The sequence below is a fragment of the Centroberyx gerrardi genome, chromosome 7 (assembly GCF_048128805.1).
Source record: "Centroberyx gerrardi isolate f3 chromosome 7, fCenGer3.hap1.cur.20231027, whole genome shotgun sequence".
NCBI lineage: Eukaryota > Metazoa > Chordata > Actinopteri > Beryciformes > Berycidae > Centroberyx > Centroberyx gerrardi.
Window position 1 is genome coordinate 26,080,679 of NC_136003.1, and position 22,122 is coordinate 26,102,800.

At 44.1% G+C, this 22,122-nt stretch overlaps 1 protein-coding gene across 2 annotated transcripts in view; it reads right to left on the bottom strand.

Moving 5' to 3' along the window:
- spop (speckle type BTB/POZ protein) overlaps window positions 1-22,122 on the bottom strand; it is a 69,026-nt gene that overhangs the window by 34,432 nt on the left and 12,472 nt on the right. The window contains exons 3-5 of one of the 2 annotated variants that reach the window (XM_071894386.2): window positions 8,171-8,440; window positions 6,927-7,048; window positions 3,355-3,506 (exon numbers count right to left, since the gene is read on the bottom strand). In XM_071894386.2, coding sequence (XP_071750487.1) covers window positions 3,355-3,506; window positions 6,927-7,048; window positions 8,171-8,248 — 352 coding nt within the window. In that variant the 5' untranslated portion in view covers window positions 8,249-8,440. Of the gene's footprint in view, window positions 1-3,354; window positions 3,507-6,926; window positions 7,049-8,170; window positions 8,444-22,122 lie in introns of both variants that reach the window. The other variant, XM_071894385.2, reaches the window with a different exon arrangement.

Below are 22,122 nucleotides of genomic sequence, written 5' to 3' on the forward strand. Positions count from 1 at the left end.
CAGTCTACACAAGTGTTTATTTATGAGAACATTCATTTACATTCTCGGCAGTATCCGAGTTAAAAAATGCAATTCTTCTACACACACTCACATTGGCTGACACGCAGGTAGGCAGAGAAACAGCCACACATACACACACACACACACACACACACACAGTCTTTTTGAGAAGAAAATCTAATCTTTATTGAAGATTGAGCTCTATAAGCTAGTGTCAGCACAAACATGTCTATTGACGTTCTTTCTACCAATGTCAATACCATCTGATTATGTAAAGACTGTCCAATAACTTCTACTCCATTAGCCGTGCTCCGCTCACCCACACAGAATGCCTGATCACCTCCATCAGTTACTGAGGGCAACCGTCTCTGACAAGCTCTCTGTACCCAGAGCTTCAATTAACTGAAACAACAAAAGCACTGAATCTCTACAGCCACAAAATACGAGCCCACACCAAAACCCTGCTGTAGCTAGACTCTCCGGCCAACTCATACAGACATAAGCTCACTTAGCCTTTGGCTACAACACAACAAAAAGCACTGTCTGGAGGGGAGACTTAACAAGGAGACTATTTGAATACAAAACAGCTTGCGGCAGAGGACGAGAACTTTCCATCTCTCCTCTCGGAGCTGTCAGAAGAGGAGTCTGCGGGGGGGCAGCTGCTTTCTCTTGCACAGGGAGGAGGGAGGGGGGTGTCGAGAGACAAGTTACAACCCGCCCGGCAGTCTCAGAGGAGAGAACCAGCACATTAAGCCAAAGAGAGAAATGATGTGGCCAAGCTGAGAGTAGGGGAGTACGGTGTGGGGAGGGGGTGGTGGGCTGCCACTGCAGCCTGAATCTATCTCCATTAGCAAGCATGGACCATCAGAGGATCCAGACACAAACACACTCTCTCTAGTGGGGGGCTCCAGGGCTGACTGATGCGGCGGATCGGGATTCATCAGATAATGACGAGGTTTACCAGTCAAAACCCACAAATCTGCAGTTATAGTACAGCCTTCGAATCTTGGACTGTATTCATACCTCCTCCTACGCGTACTGCAGGGATACTTTTATTCTCAATATGCGCACGCCAGTCCACACCTCAACACAAATCAAATTTTATCCAGGCTCAGAGCAAATTATACATTGCGTATATAGGCTATGCTTTTGCATTAATGACAGAAACTACCTTTTAAGTGAGAGGTTTGCCTCATCCAAAAGCTACAAAAGACAGGAAACTCAAACAGACACCTCAAAGACAAACTTCAGCTCCTGAGCTCTTCGGCTCGGCGCTGAGGAATTCCATCACTCAGATTTTGACATTTGCCTGCGATAGCAATGGTGCTCTGCTAGGCTTCAAATATTATGTACTCACTACAGTTTCAAAACTTTTCTCCTTCTTTACTGATTATCTCCTCTCTACTGTGAATCTTCTCATCCCTCTGCCTAACCATACCTGTTAAAAGTATTCAGCCTTAATATGCATTGTATTAAAAAGCCTCCCCATGGGGACTGAATGTATAAAGAGGCCGAGCGGTGACATGCCACATAAACAGTCCACCCAGCTTTCTTAATTAAGGCACTTTGTTTTTATTTGGCCTTTTTTTCCTAGAGGCCTGGATTAAATTGGATTCTAAATGATCCAGAACCGATAGAGCAATCTTTACTGCCATATTCTTAGACAGAGCGCTCACTAAAACCCCTGTCACAAATATGCTGGCAGTGGGGTAATTTTCTCCTGCGACAGGGCGAGCAAAGTGGAGGGCCCAGGTCTCCCCTGGGGGATGATGGGAAGATTGGAGGAGGGCATATGGCAAGAATGGGATGGGGGTGGGGGGTGGGGGGGGGGTGGGGGGTGCACACCATAGAGCACACCATTTACAGCCGAAACCCCGTGAGACACAAAAAGAGAGGAGGAGAGGAAAATGAGATCCTCTTCACTTCGCTCAGTGTTCCCTACATTCGCTCTCTTCTGGGGTCATTTAGGGAAGCAAATGCTCATGAAATGGCCAAGCGGTGCAGTCAAACACCTCCGAGGCCTGTTTATTACTCATACCACAGGCAAATCCTCTCCCCATTACCGCGTAACCGCCAGCATATAAGAGCATGTAGAGCAAGCTTTATGCACAATTACAGCAGCGAGGTTCGGCGTTCGCGGGGCTGCGGCTGAGAGCTGAGAAGTAGTATTGAAACATTATAGGGGAGAGGTGGAACAAAGAAAAAGTATAAAGCAAAAGGAAAGTGACATCGGGAACGTGAGAGGGAGGAGGGAGAGGTGTGAGTGGGCAAATGAGGGATTGAGAGAAGAGGAGATGAGGGGAGAGAGGAGAGGAGAGGAGAGGAGAAGAGAGAAGAGGAGAGGAGAAGAGAAGAGAAGAGAGGAGAGGAGAGGAGAGGAGAGGAGAGGAGAGGAGTAAGGGTGTGTATGTGTTTGTGTGTGTGTGTGGGGGGGGACTGGGGGAGGTGTGTATGGGGGGAGGGAGAGAGGGGTGTGTGGGGGAGGGGGGTCAAATTCACACGGTAGAATGTTTCTCAGCAGGAAAAATGATTTCCCTTTCTACACAACCTGCACCGCAGGGGGTTGTACACAGTTTCGCTGCATACGCCTCCGATTCAAACACTCTTCCGCCTCCCACCTCCCCCTCTCCCTACCTCCCCCCCCCCCCCCCCCCCACCCCCCCCACCCCCGTCTTCCCTCCTCCTGTCTCCCCCACTCTTCCTGTACAGTATGCTGCGGGGTACTGGGAGAGAGGGAGGCAGCCAGAAAGCCTGATAACCAGGAAGCGGTCACATCTGGCCCTCGCTAATTCAATTCCACACAAGTTTGCTTTTCCTTCCCATAACATAACCTAATTAAAAATAAGCAGGAATTGGAAGCACATTGGTTTCCAATTCATCAGCGGGGAGAGAGGCGGACGAAGACTTCTAAAAAGGTTGGGTCTTTTTTAATTAAAATCAAAATTGCCCCACGCTACTTTGAATTATATATTTACAGGAAATGAATCCAACCAGCAGTGATTACACATGCCCATATGGCTATCGACACCTCACATTATTAGACACACTTGGAGTATTAGACACACTCCCCACCGCCTACGCTCATGAATTTCTTCACCCAAGAGACACAGGTATGACAGGACTTTTAAAGTTTGAACCTTTCAAACTTTGAGATGTCCTCCATTTTCTGTTCAACATAAACCGCTTTACAGGTTAGGCTTAAATGGTTTCTCAGTTATGGCCTCCAATTTACTTCCAATGACAGGTTTGGGAAATGACAGCAGCGATGAGTCAGAGAGAAAATGAAAATGAGGCCGCATGTTTCCGTCTCAGAGTGCAGAGCTTAGCGGTTAGGGCCGAGCGGCTCCGACTCACCCATGGCTTTGGTCTCTTCTCCCTTGGCGTTGAGGATAGAGAACTTGAACTTGGCGCGCACCTCGCTCTTTGGGCAGCTGACCAGGAGCAGGTAAAGTGACAGGTAGTCTTTACTCTCCTCATCCAGACCTTTAGGATTCACACGCAAACACCTGGGGGAGGGAGAAGGGAGAAACATCCTGATGAGACGGGTACAGCTAAGAGGTAATGTGATGCTTCAATTCACAGAAACATTTTTCTTCATATTTGCCAGCCACAACGGCATTATTCTTTTAGCAGTGAGTCTCCAACTGTCTACACAGACCATTACTGAATAGGAAGACATTTCAGAATTACACTGTAAAGACCATTATTATCAATTTTCCAGTCCTGGTGTTGAGAATTGATGTTTTTACAGTCAGATCCATGGGCTTCTTCCCACCTACAACACCTATGAACTTCGCTAGCTCCCGATCAATAACAGGATCAGCAGGGCGAGTGGCTGTCATGCATGTAGAGGCTCAGTCCACGCCCCTTCATCTGCACCAAAGCGAAGGGTTCTGACTAGGGATCAGCTTCCTCGCTCGCTGTCCTGACCTAAAAAAATGAGTCGGGGAATTGCTAACCTGCCCACAGATCTGTTGTCCCAAGAAAACCCTAACCCTGCACCCTACTCCCTCCCTTACAATACAAAGATGTCAGGAAATCTGAACAACTCTTTCTTGTAACTCTGCATAAAACTTCATATTTTCTCCAAAGTAATCATGCAAGAGTGGCTGTGCTCATTGTAATGCTAAGGCTGAGTCAAGGTTAAGTTTTAAAATGTATTGATATTGTATACTAATATTTACTAAGAGCATTTTGACTCATAACAGAATCATAGCTTAGCACAGTGTATTTGGAACATGGTTTTTGTGCAGCCTAGGTTAGGCCGGTATATACACAGGCCTGGACCCCTGACTACTGCATTGTTCATCTGTTTTTTAAGCAGCTAACATGCCACTTGGCCATATGGACCACAAAATAAATTATAGTGCAACTGAACTATCAATCACCTGGAACCCAGTAAGGCTGCCAGTTTCAATATTCAAATTTCAGTTGAATGTCAAAAACTCATAATGAATTTGAGTCCCAACCTGCCTGTCGGATGCCTCAAAAACAGCATTTTCATGGCAGAAAACACTCAGTCTGACAATGAGATAAATACCCCTCCTAATTTAAGAAGTGATTTTTGGAAGATATTTGGATACCCCAGTAAAACACCGGTAACTAGGCCTACCCCAGTAAGACTCACCCAATCATTCAAAATTTAAAACAAAACAGCAACCCAAATCTTTCAAGAAACAGAATAACAGAAAAAAAACGCATGTTGTGAATCAACTCCGGGTAGAATGACTATCTGTTTAGAACTCACTGCGCTCTGCTTTCATGTGTCAATAATATGTAAATTTGATCATTAATATTCAAGTCGAGTTTGACTCATTTCAGTCAATTCATAGTCTAATTGAATTTTTAGGGGCAACTGACAGCCCTAGCCAGCCTTCTGTGAAACCATTTGAGGTAAATACATTTTAACATCTTCTGAAACACAGTGACAAACCCAGGTGCCGCACTCCTCTGAACTCTATGCACAGACCAGACAGGTCAATATCAGCCAAGCGGGGTCATCACCAGTCAATACTGTATAATAATAGTGGTAGGCAACTGTCCAATGGGATCAATACTTGTCTAACTAAATGGCCCCTGTCAGAAACTATTGGATAATGGCAGTGCTTGAACTGGGGCGGTGGTCATTTTTACTCTTCTGTGTACTGGTACTTCCCATTGCATACTAGCACCAGCTGGAGCATTTTGTAGTTCTTCATCATATGGAAGATAACCTAGACTATATGCCAGGTCCATATTAATTTCTCCATATACGCTATTTCATTACTGTTATCATTTTAATTTGTGCCCTCATGCTGTGAGGCCAACAGTTGCCTGGCTGACCTGCAGTGCATTGTGGTTCCCCAGTGCGCTAACAAGCATCTACGTGAGCAATGAAGAAAACAAGCAATAATCCTCCTGTAAGTGAGCCATGATGCAGCGGGCTAGAAGGGAACTGTCAGAAGTACGTTCGCCCAGATGTGATGAAAAAGCAGGTAGGCAGTCTTGGTTAGGCTCTTACAGCAGGCTGTAATGGCATAATGCCTGAAAAACAGCTTAAGTTGACATGGCATTTGAAAACAGCCCAGTTTTTCTCTCTGAACTTGTGCTTCTCCATTTGTTCCTAATTTTAGCAGATAACTTGCCTGTCCCGGGCCCATTGTTGCGTGTTATTTCACCCGAGGCTACAGTCATTACTTTCAACCCCTTCAGAATCTCAGTACCTTGGCCATGTTGTTGTGAAGGATACTGCGTGTGTCTTCCTGCTCTTTGTAAGCATTTCTGCCGGCATGAAACAAAAAAAGTTGCATGCCATTTTATTTCAAGACTTTAATATCAAAGCCTCGCAAGTTTATCTTAAGTCTAGCCCAGGACTAATAAAAACAACACCACTGTTTATGTGGATCTACAGTAATAAATCATGAGCCCAGTGGAAGGCAAGTAGAACATTTTTTATCCTATACTTTGACTGTATGCAAAAACACACAAAACATTTACTTAGTTTATGTGTGTGTCCTGATTGTCTGTATCTAATTTGCACATAACACAGATTACTGATTTGATTTGATTAGATTGCAACGCTGAGACAAGAAGCAGGTTCAGATAGAGTGCAGCTAAGCCAGCAGAGGGCAAGTGGCCTAGCAGCACGGCTCTGATAGGTCTATTGATTTTCCCCAGCATTTTTGATTTGGTAAAAGAAATGGAACAGTGAAATTTAAAAGCCATTTTTCTTTTTTTTTTTGCTGAAGAATATGCCCAAGATGTGTCACAAATGATCAACTATGGCTTAGCAACAGATAAAGGCAAGAAAAACACATTTGGTCCTTACTCATACATGCATGCTGTTGCTGATATGGAGCAGTGGCATATTTTTTTCTAATGTAAGCTGTCCAATCTCGCCCTGTCTTGGTTTGTTGTAAAATTATTGTGTTTTAGATACATTTCTCCTGGTATTTTTCATGTTTCGCATCTTTCACACTGAGCCCATCTACTTGCACCATGTGGTTTACAGAAGATCCTATCGTCTATTGAATTGAAGTTAAGCAAGACAAAGCGCCATGAAAGTCAAACAAGGTCTCTATTAGTCCGACACAATCGAAACACAAGTTCAACATCAGCGCTATCTCAAACCAGCTGAAGTCACACTAGATAACCTTTAAGCAATATCGCCATAGAGAAAACTCATTAAGTATCATGTGTACTCCAGATGCGCAGGCGCTTCCAGGTCACCACCGCTACCCTCTCTGCTTCTGCTCAAAAAGCACATGGCTGCTGCCGGATTTAATCGGATGAAAACAATTTTCTGCCACTAAATGCAACAAGTGGATAATCCCTTGATAGCATATATAGTGTGAAATTGAAGTGAAGCGGTTTAAGCTTCGTGAGAAAATGTTGTCCGTTGCGTTTTTTCAATATCCACTAGCTGGGACGACCCCGCCTCCACTCACCATTTGAGTTTGTCATTGGCTCCCGAGGAGAAGGTGGAGCTTTTGATGACCTCTCCCATCTCCTCGCGACAGAAGCTGAAGTTGTTGATGGTCCACATGTAGGAGAACTTCACCACTTTGATCTGGGCAGAGAGAGACAGGCAAGGGATGAACCTAGATCTCTTTATTTATATATTTATCTATTCTATATGGGTAAGTGGTGTTTGGTCAGCCTGGACTTCAAAACCGCACATCAAAACTGCCTTTCATCTTAATAAACACTGACAACAAACGGAGGGAAAGAAGAAAGGATATTGTAAAAGCAGCAACAGAAAAAAAAAAAACAATTTTGCAAGGACATAGAGAGGAGATGAAAAAACAGACATCATCAATGAAAAACTTCATATACCTTGCTCTTAACAGGAGGGTGCTATCTGAACTAGCGGGGCTTGTACCGCTTTGGCTGAAACAAACACCTTTTCACAGTGTCAGAAACAAAGAAAACACCTTCATAATGATAATAGATTTTGTGAGAAACAAATTAGGCCTATAATATTGAAAGTGGACAGGGTGCTTTTTTCCAGGTGTGGTTGGGGTGCATTCAACCCCACACTGTACAGTGCAAGGTAAGTCAGATAAAATACAAAGCCACTCCGAGTGAACACCTTCAACCTATTGAGAACCTTTTCTTGATAGGAGTCTCTTCCAGGTTAGCAATCCCCAACAAATAGCTTGATGAGCTCATGAACAATGTAAGCCATATTTGAAGGCTGTCTTAGACACTGTCAACTCAATTTAACATTATGCGACAGTTTCAAACAGGGCGTGAGATGGTTGGTGATTACCACCACCATCTACAAAGCACAAAATAATGGAGTTTCTCAAGGATAGAAAATGGTATTGCATCCTTCCAATTATCTTCTGGCAGCTCGTAGTGAATCACATCCCTCCAATTCCCTGTTAAAAGTGGTAATCTGTGTAGTTTCTGTAGGTGGTGCTCTCTCTAATTTATTTATATGAAAATGTCACAGAATATTTATTACTTCAAAACCATTTATGCTGATGTTCCCTTTATTTTGGAGCTTTTCACCAAGGTTGGGGACTGAATTCCCAGTGGGGCCACCCATACTCAAAATGTATACACTCATGGTACTGTGTGGCGCCTGGAATAAAAGCAACCGCCAAATGGCCTAGGTTAAGTCATACAGCCATTCTCACACACACACACACACACACACACACACAGGTCATTCGTCCCTCCTCACCTGAGTGTAACACCAGCTCTCAGCCACGGGGCCGCTGGACATTTCCGCCGGGGGAGGGGGGCTCGGGACTCTGGACATTGCCAGCCTTGATGCAGAGAGGACCTGAGTGGGGCCTGAGCACCAGCCAGGGGTGGGGTGGGGTGGGGTGGCGAGGGGAGGGCCAACGATCGCTCAAGCTGGCCACCCCTAAAGTGACACCTCCCACGCAGAGAGCCGCAGAGAGACGAGTCCAGCAGACCAGAATGTCCAGACACCCAAACAGCTACGGGCCTCCTGTCAGGACACAGAAACACAGTCATTAAAAACTCCGTAACTTTAAAGCCAGTGAAGCACATTATTATTATGGAAAACTGTGACCTTGCGTGCGCTCGTGTGCATGCGTCTCCGTGTTTGTGTGTGCGTGTCAAGGCAAATCCTAATTGAATGGTTAGTCTAATTGAGCGGTATTTCCCAGTAAGTAGGACATAACGGCTCAGAATTCATTTGTTTTCAAAGGGGCTCCGGCATTCAAAGCACAGCGGCGGCACGCGCTCTGCCTCACTGAGGGAAGCCTTCCTTTATCTGTGCGTGGTTTCGCCTTTGTTTTGCTTTGAGAGGAGCAGAGTGCTGTGCCAGCCATCTGATTCCAGCCAGTCTGCGCCCGTCCGCCGTGGCTCTCATTGAAGGGCAAGACTTAAGACTTTCATCTCAAGCTGCCAGTCTCCACTTGCTCGCACAAACACACACACACACACACACACACACAAGGTCACACGCTACTTTCAAAAGGCAATACAGACTAAGAAAGGGCAACGTTGTTTTTTTTATAAGTGCCCACTTCGAGGATTTTATCATTCTGAAATGCTGCTATTGATATTTACACCGCCATGGCCACGGCACCTCTCACATTCTTTATGTGGCGAAGGGAAACTTCCTCATTATTTTTGTCTCATTTTTCTTCCTTTTTTACATTAGCGGTCTCTTGAGATTGAAACCGTCTTTAGAAAAAAAGAAAAAGGGACATTCGACGGTTTCCTTACAAAGCCTCATTTCTCTGCTGCCCCCATCTCTCATTTCCGCCGGTTTCATCCCTCGCTCCTCCTCAGTTCCTCTCCACGCATTTCATACCTAAGCCATCACAAGGTCTCAGGATCTCTTCCTCTCTCTGGCTTTTCTCACTCAACCTGCACGCCCCCCCCAATCTCCTGCCAGAGAAACCCTTCCACTCCGCTGCTTAATTAGTGGCTGATTGAAAGAGAAGTTCAGGACCTGAGAAAACTTGGCAGAAACTGGGTATAAGAGTGGGAGTGAGGAGAGACGAGGCGAGAACTGAGAGAAGGGGTGAAAAAAAAAGAGAGAGACCTCTGTCTCAGCGAGCGGATTGGAGACAGGAGAGGCGACACCCAGACCTCCGCAGCCCCAGACCCAGACATGACTTAATTAATGTTTAGAGATAACTTTCAATTGCCTGCATCTGATCTTCCTCAATTCAGTGCCCCCCTTTTCTTCTTTTGTGCTATTTGTATCTGATGAAAAACACTGGTGGCATTTTCGCTCAGTAAAACAATAAAATATTAATCACAAAAGTTGGGAGAACAAGGCGGCACTGATTTGCAATTTAAATTACCTGAGACTTCCTGGCAATTAATTATAGTCTATGTGAGTGAGTGAGGGTGCATACGCAAAATTTTCACGTGTGTGTGTGTGTGTGCGTGTGTATGTCATCGCCGGGGCTCCGTTTTACGGCATATCTTGAGCCATCTCACACCATTTTTCTTGTATCCTGTCCCTTAAAGTGCAACGCCAATGCCAAGTAATCACGGGGAATCACTTTAAGAAAACATGACAACACTGGCAGCACTGCTAACAGCCTCGCAGCTTTCTAAATAGACCCAGATGACACTTAACCAGAATAAAGCTGAGGATGTTTTTTTGTTTTTTTTCCCTCCTTTTCATGACAAACATCAAGAGCACAGTGGCAGGAGAAACGCGGAAATAACAACTCAGAGAGACGGAGGAGATGTGTGCTAATCATAGGACTCCTTCAGCAGAAATGTCTTCAGACAGTTCATTTGTCACGGGAATCAGACGATGACAGCGCAAATGGGAAGAATGACTAATAGGTGATAATACACACGGCATAGAGAAAATAAATATTGTCACACTACACCGTGTGCCGGGCGGAGAGTTAAAGCGATTGCGTTCCCCCCACAAAGACAATTAAAAGACAAAGTAGGGCGGTAATGGAGGCGCTGCGCTTCAGATAAGGCAGTCGGAGGATGCTGGAGTGGAAGCGTTTGATCCAGCTGTTTGGGCTCCATCAGCACCTCACAGCTGTCCCTCGCCTGGGATGAGGAGCAGTGGAGATTAGGACGACGGTAAGGATGCTTAGAGACAGAAGTACAGACAGAGATTCTGCACAGAAATATATGCCTTAATCTCTTCTGCGGAGAATACAGTAACATTAGCAACCAGACAACAGCTTCTAACATATTATATAAATACGTAGAAGCACGCACGTACGTAAATAGTTTTGATGGCGTTTTCCTGTCAGGAAAACAGGAAAATGTCATCAAAACTATTTGCATACGCAGAGGATTATGAGAGTCTAAAATCACAGCTAAAATGAGCAGAGTTATAGTTTAATTTTCATTATAATACAAGTTTTTACCTCATGTTATTAATTAGACACTGCTGAAAAAGTAAAAGACTTGATTTGGGCAAAATGATTTTGATAACATCTTGATGACGTTTCATAGCATCCAGGTATGGAGGAGTATATTGTGTGAATTTGGCTCTTGAAGACCAAAAAAACGCAAGAAAGATGCATGATTCTGTGTGTGTGTGTGTGTGTGTGTGTGAGAGTGAGTAGAGAGGGAGGGGAGGGTGATTGGCCACCTCCATCCACATCCTCATCCCCGTGCCTGCGTTCAGCGCGGGGAGCCGGAGGAGGAGAGTGAGGCCGGGAGCCCATTTATATTCATTACAGAGAGACAGGCTGCTCTCACTCTGCCAGTCCAGCCTCCATCTCTCTCCATCTCTCTCCTCCACTCTGTCACACACCTCAACAGGCCGGGGAGGAGAGTCTGACAAACCAACAGACAGATAGATAGATCCAACTTCCTCTGTATAAACAACAGCGAAGCCATGTGATGCCGCAGCCACCGCTCCCATCAGGAAGACGACCGGGGGGCTCGTGTTACGCCGGTTTACGCTCATGTCACGGTTTGATTCCATGCACGATACTCAGCTTGTGGTATGGTAACGCTCTTGGGGTGATATTTCCTCCATCTGCAAATTTTACATGCCGATAGCACATATTTCTGTACATATGGTACCGCCATCTGTAAATCTATTTCGTATTTGTACGTCTGAAAACAATTACAATTGTTCTGCCATTTGTACACCTGATAATGTGAACGGTGTGAGCGGTGCACACTTGCACATCCATTTCAACCTGCGAGTCCATCTATGAAGATGCTGTATCTTTATTCGCTGTATTATTTTCAATGTGTTCAGTTGTTGTACCGTAATTATTTGTTTTATTATCTTCACTGCTTGTCTTGTGCAAAAAAACGCAGCATTTGTCTTATTCTTATCTATATCCTCTCCTCTGCTGCTGCGATGACCCAATTTCCCCACGGGGATCATTAAAGTTTTATCTAATCTAATCTAAAGTTATGGTGTAACAAATGAAGTTGAAATTAAAACAAAGTTGCCTACGATGGAACAAGTTAGACTTAGCTACCCATTTCTTCCATAATACGAGGAATGCAATGCATAAAGAGAACAATACTTTGTTTGTTTGGCATGAAACTATGATATTGATTTGTGAATTTTCCTACCCAGTTATGCACTGTAGTAGCATCATACATTTTTGAACTCCACAATGTACTTGTCACTTTGTTTGTGATGATATGTTATTAGATCTGTATTTTCGGGCCACAGTCTGCACAGTGCTTTAACACCAAGCCAGTTCATTCTGATAATACAAGTAGATCCTAAGTATAAATAGTTAGCATTGTAATTTAGTCAATCTTTACTATCCCCAAAGTAAATGGTCATTGTCAACAGAGTTCATTCTCCTGAGGCAAGTACAGGCTCTGTTTTGCTTTGGAAAGCTAGATTACTTTGTTTAGACATTAATTTATTCAAAAAGGCAACCATACAAAGTTCATAAAGAAACATACAGATTATAGCTTTATGATGATGATGATGATCCCACACTATATAGGCCTGCAGGTCATTAATAGGTCTGAATGAAACAGTTAAGTATCTCTTGAACAGCCTACAGTATGGCCATATGGCAGGGACTTCAGGCGGGCAAGCCTGCTGTGAAATAGGAGGTGGAGAGTGACAGAATAGAGAGATGGAAAGCCTTCTGGAATTCATTAAAGCTATTGCTTAGACTCTCAAAAAGGGAAAATAAATTCATTATGAAAAAAAACCCAACATTCTACATAGGAGTGCACATGCACATACACACACACACACACACACACACACACACACACAACATGCCTCTATTCAAATTCCCTTTTACTCGCGACATGAAAGAGAAACATCAAATACACGGCGCCACCCACTAGCCTCTCCCCCGGGGCCCCCACTTCCTGCTGGGAGGAGAAGGGAAACGGGCGGCGCAGAGCTGACACACCGCCACCAGGTGGACAGGGGGTGGAGCTGCATGACTCGGCTGCCGCAGGAGAGGCTGGGATCACAGCGGGGATCCTGGAGTGTTTAGAGGGTCACCTTGTGTGGCGACAGGCGGCGAGGAAAACAGCAAGGTACAGAGACGGGCCACAGAGACCAGGGGGAGGGGCTACAGAGACTGAAGACAAGCCAAAATGCTGAGGCTGAGTGACAGAGTGTTGCAGCTTTGAGCATATGTGTGACGCATTTCTGAACATAATCAAACACCCACATTCTAGCTCTCTTTTCCAGAGTTTAGAATCGACCCCGCTCGCTCCCCTCCCCCTTTTCCCTGCAGCTCTGGTGAGAAATCTGACAGAGGGTTAATGAAGTCTGTTCATTATAAGGTCAGATTCCATTAAAGGCGGGCGGGAGCACCGATGAAAGCAAGCGGGGAGCGTGTGCAGATGCATCTGGGGGATTGGCAAGATTGATCAAGTGAAGTAGCTGACCCCCATTTCTAAAAAACACACACAGTTGGCTGGAGGTACACTCCCTGTCAAATAAGCGCGCACACACAAACACACACACACACAGGGATCATATGAAGCCAGCGAATCACAGCCTCCGTTATGAGAGATTCAGGAGTTCCAGCAGCAGAGGGGCAGACGGGCATGTGGAGAGGAAAGCAGAGCTGGGGTCTCTCTGACATTAATGACGAGAAAATCTAAAATATATGAGCAGCTGCCACGGATGAGACTGACAGGCAAAATAGGAGGGAGGGAGGCTCGGCTTTCAGGTGCGCGCGAAAGACACGCACACGGATGCGGAAACAAGGCGGGATGTGGAGCATGTATGAAAACATGTCTGCTGTTAAACAGCGGTTGTCCATCTAGCCCGAGGCACTCCTGATAACCCTGGCACACACTCAGAGAGAGAAACAGAGGGATAAAAAAGGAGAGGGGAGAAAGCTGGGAACAGCGGGCGCACATGCATGACAGGGCTGAGCGTGACCTCGGCGGCGGCTGGGAAGACGCTGGAGTGTGTCGGATCCAGGGCCGCAGGAGGTGTGATGGATTAAGAGGCGCTGGCAGAGAGAGAGGCCCTCCCTGAACCGTGGAGAAAGCCCCACTGAAACAACATCACTATCCTGCTCCATATCACTGACTTTCTCTTCTCTGTCACTCTCTGCCCCGTTTTCATTTTAGACCAACACCTAAATTCTCCCTCTTTCTCTGGCTCTCTTAAACCCAACACAAGGCTGTAAAACCAGGCATAAAACATGTCCCACAGTCTCCTCCTGCTTTGCTCTAATACCACTCTTCTCTCTTCTTTTCTTCAGGTCGTCTTCCTGATCCCCTTTCCTGCTCTCGGAAATATCAACTTGAGATGCAAATTAATCATTTGTGCAGGTAAGATAAAAAAAGTTCTACAAGGGGGTTTACAATCAGAAATAGAGTCGGCTTGAATTTATGCTGATTAAAGATGTTAACAAATTAATGCCCTAGCTGCTCTTCCCAACATAACTATATCCACAAGATTCTTGTTTTTCTTGATTTTGGCGACACCTTTGGTGATAAGCGGTCATTGCTTTGGTTTTTTGCATTGCGTTTCCCAGCAATCACTTCGCACTTTGACGTCACTGGACTGACAGCAGCTCCCAAACCCCCAAACAAACAAGCATGGGCTGTTCTGTACTGAGACTGGTGAACTGCAAATAACAGAATGACAGAATTTGAGCTGGTGCCTAACAGCGACCATGTCTACAGAGACGGTGACATCTACTCTAGATAAATATATCAAACGTGTTTTCTAAAATGACATGATTGCATGACAATTGCAAGCAAATACTCAACCAATAACAACATTAAATCAACAAAAGACAGCGACTGCTTATAGTAACATTAGCAATAGACCTAAGTTAGTTCTTTTAACCTGCTTCATTAAACTTATGAAACCGAGCTAACCAGACAAGTTTGCCGTTATCTGAATTAGCTGTTAAATATTTACCCGATGTTTGGCTACCAAAATATTGCTAGTTGTCTGGCTAATGTGCAACTTGCAACTCAATGTAGGCACTGGCCAAACATAATAATAAAGACAATCAATGTAGACCGCGGCGAGTAAATGATAGCAAAATCTACCAGTCTAAAAGAAAAAGAGCCACATCTGCATCACTTCACATTGTCCCTTCTCATCTTAGAGTGCTTTTCATCTTTGGAAGACAATGCTGATGTTCACTCTAGTTTTGTCTCGGAGGTTGTCGCTTCTCTTTTGAGCATGCTGGCCTTCCTCTGAGTGATTAATCTGCTTCTTTTTCCTTGGGTTTTCTGTTGATGAAGTGTGAGTTTCTGTAGGTGGCGCTCTTTTCTTTGTCTGTTCAGCCATGGCAGCTATCGCTGCTCATGCTAACTACCCAGTTCTTCTTCTATTGATTCCGAACAAACCGCTATTTCTGCTTCCGTAAACGTAAAGGAAAGACCCACCTGACAGCAGGTGTGGAGAAGAGCAAATGTAAAAGCTTTCATGAACTGGCTTAGGTTAACAGGTTAAATCACTTGTATGGTATCGATCGGCAATAGAGAGTAACAAAACGGACTCTTATAGGAAAAAGTTTTAGATTATTACTTTAAAAGCAAACAGAAAGGTTAACTTGTATGTGAAGTTGAACTTTTCTTGTATCACGAGAATATGTCTCTGGAGTATTCTTGAGAAGAGAGTCACGATCATTAAATCGGCCTTGGCACATCTCGATGCACTAAAAATCAAATGATCATAATCTGAAAAGCCCATGAATGCGCTGGCTACCTCCCACTCATCTTAATTCTGCCCAGATGAATCATACTCTGAAACTCTTTAGATCTATACCCCAGCCACTATAGCCTTCCTACCTGGCACATCCTGCTGAAGCTGAGACAATCGGCCTCTTACTGACTGACTGGTGAGTCATGTTGCAAATTTTCACGATGAAAACTTTTGTCCGGCTCAGACAGTGAACAACCTTTCCTAGTAAGCTTTTATTTAGTTACATGAATAGGAAATTAGAAGTGAAACTGATGACTAAAGCTTTCCACCAGCCTACTGTAGTCTAACCACGCTGTACAGAATCAATGTAGAGGATCTCAGAGGGGTAAACAGTTGGATAATATCAATACGAATACTCTGAATTATGCCTAACTTAGGCCGAACATAGAGTGCAGTGCAATGGTCATACTTTCTTGATATGAAAATAAAAGATGCTTTCAGAAAGCCACCATCTCAGCTCTCATCTCTACATCATCATTCATCATTTAACACAATAAACAGTCTACAGTGGCTTAAAGCTAGTCTGGCCTAATGTAATACTGAAAAACAAAGAAAAGAAACAAAAGGAAAAATTATCTTGAAAAGCAAGCATTTGGCCCTTGCCTTTATCCTTTCTTCTCCCTCCCCATCTCCCCTTCCTCCCTGCTCTTCCCCAAATCTCTCTTTTGCTCTGCTGCTGCAGAGCTGGCCAGCTGCTGTGTGACTCAGTCGCTCAGTAAAAAAGGTCCAATCCTGAATCCAAACGCAAACAAAAGAGCAGCCCGACCACAACAACACAAACACCGAGCCCAATCATGGGAGTGAAAATATTCTTTTATTCTCAAAACTGAGCTCAATAACTGTGATATAAACACTGCCAGGATGAGACGGCATCCTTCCTGTTGGGCCTTTGAAGGCATTTTTAAGCTGTATGTGACCTGTTCACACTTGTATTTTCTATGAACACTGCATCTTAACGAGTCTTTTAATCTTGTTTTTATTCTTTATTCGGATCCTCATTAGCTGACGCCTCAGCCACCAGTCTCCCTGGGTCCCATTTGGAACTTAAAATCTGACTTTTCCAAAAACAAGAGAAAAAACCCTGCCGACAGGGTGAGACAAGTTTACTTGTTTCCAATACAAATAACCTCGTTTGAATCAAGCGTCATTTTCTTGATACTGGAGTGATCCGCCATATTCTATCGTGTTTCATGGAATTGAAACTTGTTTCTAGAAAAATGCCCATCCCAAAAAAACTCATCCCAGTGGCAGATTTTTTCACTTGTTTTAAGAAAAATACGATTTTAAAACTGAATATGAGACTAAATGCCTTGTTAAGATGGTTGGTCATTTTCTGCAGTGCAAAACAGAACAGTTCGGGACACTGTGTGCACCGATATACACATGACGGCATAAAAAATAAAAATAAATAAAAACCCAGAGTGGAGCTTTAAGTCCCCTGTCTCAAGCCTTACAGTCTGTGCTCTCGCAGTTTGCCCTTGCACACTGCTCCAGTGTGATCAATTAGCCCTCTACACTCACAACACAACACTTCTGTGGCAAAATAGCCTACCTCTACACACACACACACACACACACACACACACAGACATACACACTCACCCAGACACACACACACACACACACACACACAGACACAGACACAGACACAGCAGAGAGAGCCAAACCCGCTGTGTATTTCTGAGACTTGACAAAAAAAGAAAATACTCTGAGGCAAACACAACCAAACCACAGCGGTCCTTTATAGCCAAGATAACAACAGAGAAGTGCTTTCTAAATGACAAAATGATACCGGTCGCAACCTGTCCACATCCCTCTTCCTCTCCAGTGAGGACAGCCACCACTGATGCACAGCAGAATCTGTCTGGCCATCAAAAAAATTTACTCTCTCGACAATAGGTATTTCCTCCTTTCCCCCAACTAAACTGCTAGAGGGGACTAAATGTGCAGGAAGGTCTGCATACACCCACCGCCGTAAAGCTTCTTTAACCTTCATCTACATGACTGTACTGGCTGTTCTCCTGTGCATCAACCTGCCTGTTTATTTTCCGCCCTGCAGAGGCTCTCCGCATGAAGTTCTATCCTCATGAACCGAGCAGAGCTTGAAGCAAAAGGGAGGAGTGGATGGAGGGAGAGGGAGCTGTTTTGTTACCGCACTCGGTGCAATGATGCAATTTATAATTAAAATGCAAATAGAACGACAGGGAGTCTCTCTTCACCTTGTTTTCACTTTACTCCACCGTTCTCAGGGGAGGCCCATCTCTGCCCGAGATCTATGTATCCAAGCCAGTAAATCAATTTTCATATGAAGCACTGAAGTCAATTTGTGACTTAGGCTATACAAAATCTGAGTTACAACACACTGCTTAACTGGGAAGAAACTTGCGATGCATGGACAGATTTAGCCTGTGGCTATAAAACATTTTTCTACTTGGCTATGATGATGTGTGAGGGAGTTTTAACAGCTCACGTCCCTAAACTGAGAGCTAAAAGCAATTATTTTGGCAACAAGAAAACACAGACCTGTCTGACACAGCAGCCATTGGTCTGTCTCTGTTTTGACTATAGCTTATCACAATAGGCGGCTCCAACATCCCCTAAGCTTCAATCTCAACAAACAACAAAGACAAACGCTGTGCAATGAATCATTTGGGGGAGTTTTATTTCAAAAGTGTGCATGAGAGAGAAAAGCAGGGGAAAAGAGGGGGAAAGAGGGCTTTTTTTTTCCTGGTTGTCCTTCAGCTTGACTTTGTCATGTAACACGTTTCCAGCTCAATTATCTGCATCCAGTGGATTTCAAACACATTTAGCAAGGACCAGAGAGCTTGGTAATTAGCAGGAGCCCTGGCTCATAAAGGGACCAAAAACAAAGCCTGTCTTTAGCTCTATCTTTATCCCCTCCGCTTGTCTAATCTCTTGTGATCCCTCTCTCCTCACAAAGGGTGTTAAACATCATGTATGCACTCAATCAATATGCCAACAGGTTTCAGCTTTTACCGACCAAAGCATGATGCATCCTGCAAACAATTTAAGACACAACACCTACTAGAATTATTGCTGACACAGAAGTAAACCTGAAACATTGAGCAATAAACGTCAGGTAACGATTGTTTCTTACCAAATGGATATCTAGCATATCTGAATGAATGAATCCCTTAAAGAAAGAAATGTAGAAATACAGAAATGTAGTATGTATAGTCACACAAACACGTCTAACCTACAGCCTGAGCCCAGTCAGGCCCTCACTGACCATGTTAGGGTCTGTGACAAGACTAAGAAACAGAAACCAGGCTTCACCAAGGCCCTTAAGGCTGCACTACTGTGTAAACCACAAAGAGGAACTAAATGTTTACGAGATGGATAGGTGTTTTCCTCCTTTTCCTCCCTTCTGACCTCCTCTACTCACATGAAGAGCCCGACAGACCATCCATGAACACGATGCACTCTGAATCTAACCTAATCTGACTCTACTTTGCAGTTCCTTTAATAAATCAGAACTCGGGAGTCGTCATCACGCTTCATACAGAGATATGACGCTGTCTCATTCGCATCACAGCGCTCCACTTTGTGCAGAAATCCATTTGATTTTCATCATATTTAATGATATTTTTAGAATTGCGAATGAGAAGGGGAAAAACATGTCAAACTCCGGCCTCATTGCGTTGTTTTCCATTTTATTAATAATGTTTTAAAAGCGTGTCAGCTTGCTTTGGCACAGGCAGGTAGCCTCGGGTGCAGCTGCTTTCTGCCTTTCCCTGATACCCATAAGGGCTCATTTCAACAGGGGCAATTCCATCTTCCCTTCATGCCTTGCTACAAATTCACCCCCCCCTCCCATACACACACACACACACACACACACACACACACCATACTCTCAGCACTCTGCACCTACTCCCTCCACCCCCACTGTTTCCTCCCTCACTTTCTCCCTTTTCTCTTCGCCATTCCCTCCCCCTCTCTCCCAACAATTATAATGATGAACTGTGCCGGCAGCAGTACAAGTCACTGAATTTGTGAGATGTCATCTTAAACAGAGAGAGAGAGAGAGAGTCAAGTGAGCAAGAGAAAAGAGAAAGAAAAAAAAAATGAGAAAAAGAGGAACGGTGGGGGCAAAGTTTGTGTGGATCCACTGCATTAAAGTCCACTGCTGCAGAAAAAAAAAGAGAAAAGGAAGAGATAAAAGAAAGAAGAAGAGAATTTTTCCAAATGTATCCCCTAATGCAGAGAAACACTATTGACAGCAAGGTTCACATACCCAGTACCAGACCACCCATTCCCTAGCTTTTTCCCCTTTTCCTGCTCTTCTGTCTCTCTCCGTTTCTCTCTCTCGCTCTCTCTCTCTCACACACACACACACACACGCACGCACACACACCTCTCAAGAGACAGGGAGACTAGCTGGGAAAACCATCAATGAACAGACTATCAATGAAAAGCAAACATCCCTTTGTTAAGTAGATATATGTTCCTATTGTTGCTCTTGTCATCGGTATAAAGTACACGCTTCAAACACAAGTGGGTCCACACACACACACACACACACACACACACACACACACACACACACACTGTAGAGGAACCAATTAAGATCAACTGTTCACTTAACTTGTCATACTGTCATAGCAGTGCACTGAAATATGGGGATCAAGGGCAATTGCCTGCCACAGGGGGGATGACGGGGGCAAAACTGGCCTTTTACCCAACTGTCCACCAATCACAGAGGCTTATTCACCCCAGAATTCACCTCCTGCTTTCACTATTTCACCAGCTAACTACAGTTTTAGAATAAGACCTCCAAATGCTGTATTGTTTAGCTGCAGAAGTGACTGGTAGAACAGACAAACTTACTAGCGACAGACAAAATTCAGCGGCATTTACCTAGTGGCTGCCACAGTTTCCCTCCCTGATTACAACAGCACATCAACACAGGAATGGTGTCCATTAGGAGTCAAACATAATGGACACAAAGGGACCCAACAGTCAAGCAAATTATAAAGTTACGCTTGAAATATTACAAAAAGTAAAATGCAATTATGTACGTTTCCATCGACTGGATTGAGGCAAATAAATAGGCTTCCTGAATGTGGAGCTCAGGAAACACATCAACCAGAAAAGTGGAAAGTGAAGTCAGAAATTGCCAAGTACTGGGCCAGTTATTATTGTTCTTTAGTGTCAGCTAAAGTTGGCCATAGTTCATATTATCCAATATTGTAATGCACCAACTGATGGCCATACAATCACAGCAGGCGTCTGATACATGGGAGCAACAGCATGTTCAACATTTCTGAAAGGGATTGTGGCAGCCAGGTACTTCACAACAATTTCTCAACCAAGCATTTTGCGAGATTGAAGACGTTTGATTGAAATTTTCCGTTTCCATTCAGCTTTTCTAATTCAATACATGAGAATTTACATAAAAACACTTGGGTGGCCCAGCTGTAGTCTCCCACAGCAGTGAGAAGGGAGCACACGGTGCTCTCTGTCTTATTGCTCTGCTGTTGCTCTTTTCAGTGAAGGGAAGGGAGAGGAAAGGTAGCTGCGCTAATAAGTTCAGCTCTATCCGTCGGCTGCACTCGGTACGACAAGGGCTACTCCTTTGTGTGCCCCAACGTCACTCTGCCTCCCAATTACCACATTTACACACACATACACACACACACACACGTTCATTTACATTCAGGCAGAATTCTAAATGCTCCCCATTAAAATCATAAAAGATGGATTGTCTTTTAAAACCAAGAGTGATCTTCTCACCTTTTATACATTGTTCCCTATACATTAAAGAGCATGTACATTATACAGTGAGGGCTGAAAATGAGCCACCCCACTCTGGAAGGTGTCAAACCAGTGCCTTGATAATAAAAAGGGAGATGCTAGCAAAAGAAAGCAGTGGGAAAAAAACACTGCTGGTCAGCTGAGGCACTGAGAGTAGGGATGCAAAAAAAGGAAACTGCAATAAATTAGAATTACCAGAAAAACTAGGCACAAGCAGCATCGACTGAATTTCCATGCTATTCGTATCACAAAATAAGTCAAATGGGAAAAGACTAAGAGGGATTACAAAACAAACAATAAGTTGAACTGCAGAATGTAATGTCTATGTAACCTTCAAATACCTTTTACTAAAGAAATCGTAACTGATTGTCTTAACCTTTTTGTCTTGTCCAAATACCCCGCTACAGAAGATGCAATTGATCATCTGATTCTACTGCTTCCTTATTTGAGTTTCAATTGAGACGAATTACCGCTCGACTGTTTACTGCACAACATGGAGTGTGTCGTCCAGTTGTGCTCTGAAGCAGCAGAATGTGGACTCTTTGATCTGTACAACAAGGGACAGATATCCGGGCCCACACAATCCTTCCACTGCAGTGATAAACAGATGTACAACACTTTTTTTTCTTTTCTCATACATTTGGCTGAACTCCTCCAATCCTTTCCCTTATATGCTAGAAATTAAATGGCTCCTTTCCTAGATTCGGAAGAATTAATAAGCGCACTAAATCCCTCCGTTTAATTACAGACTGTGTTAC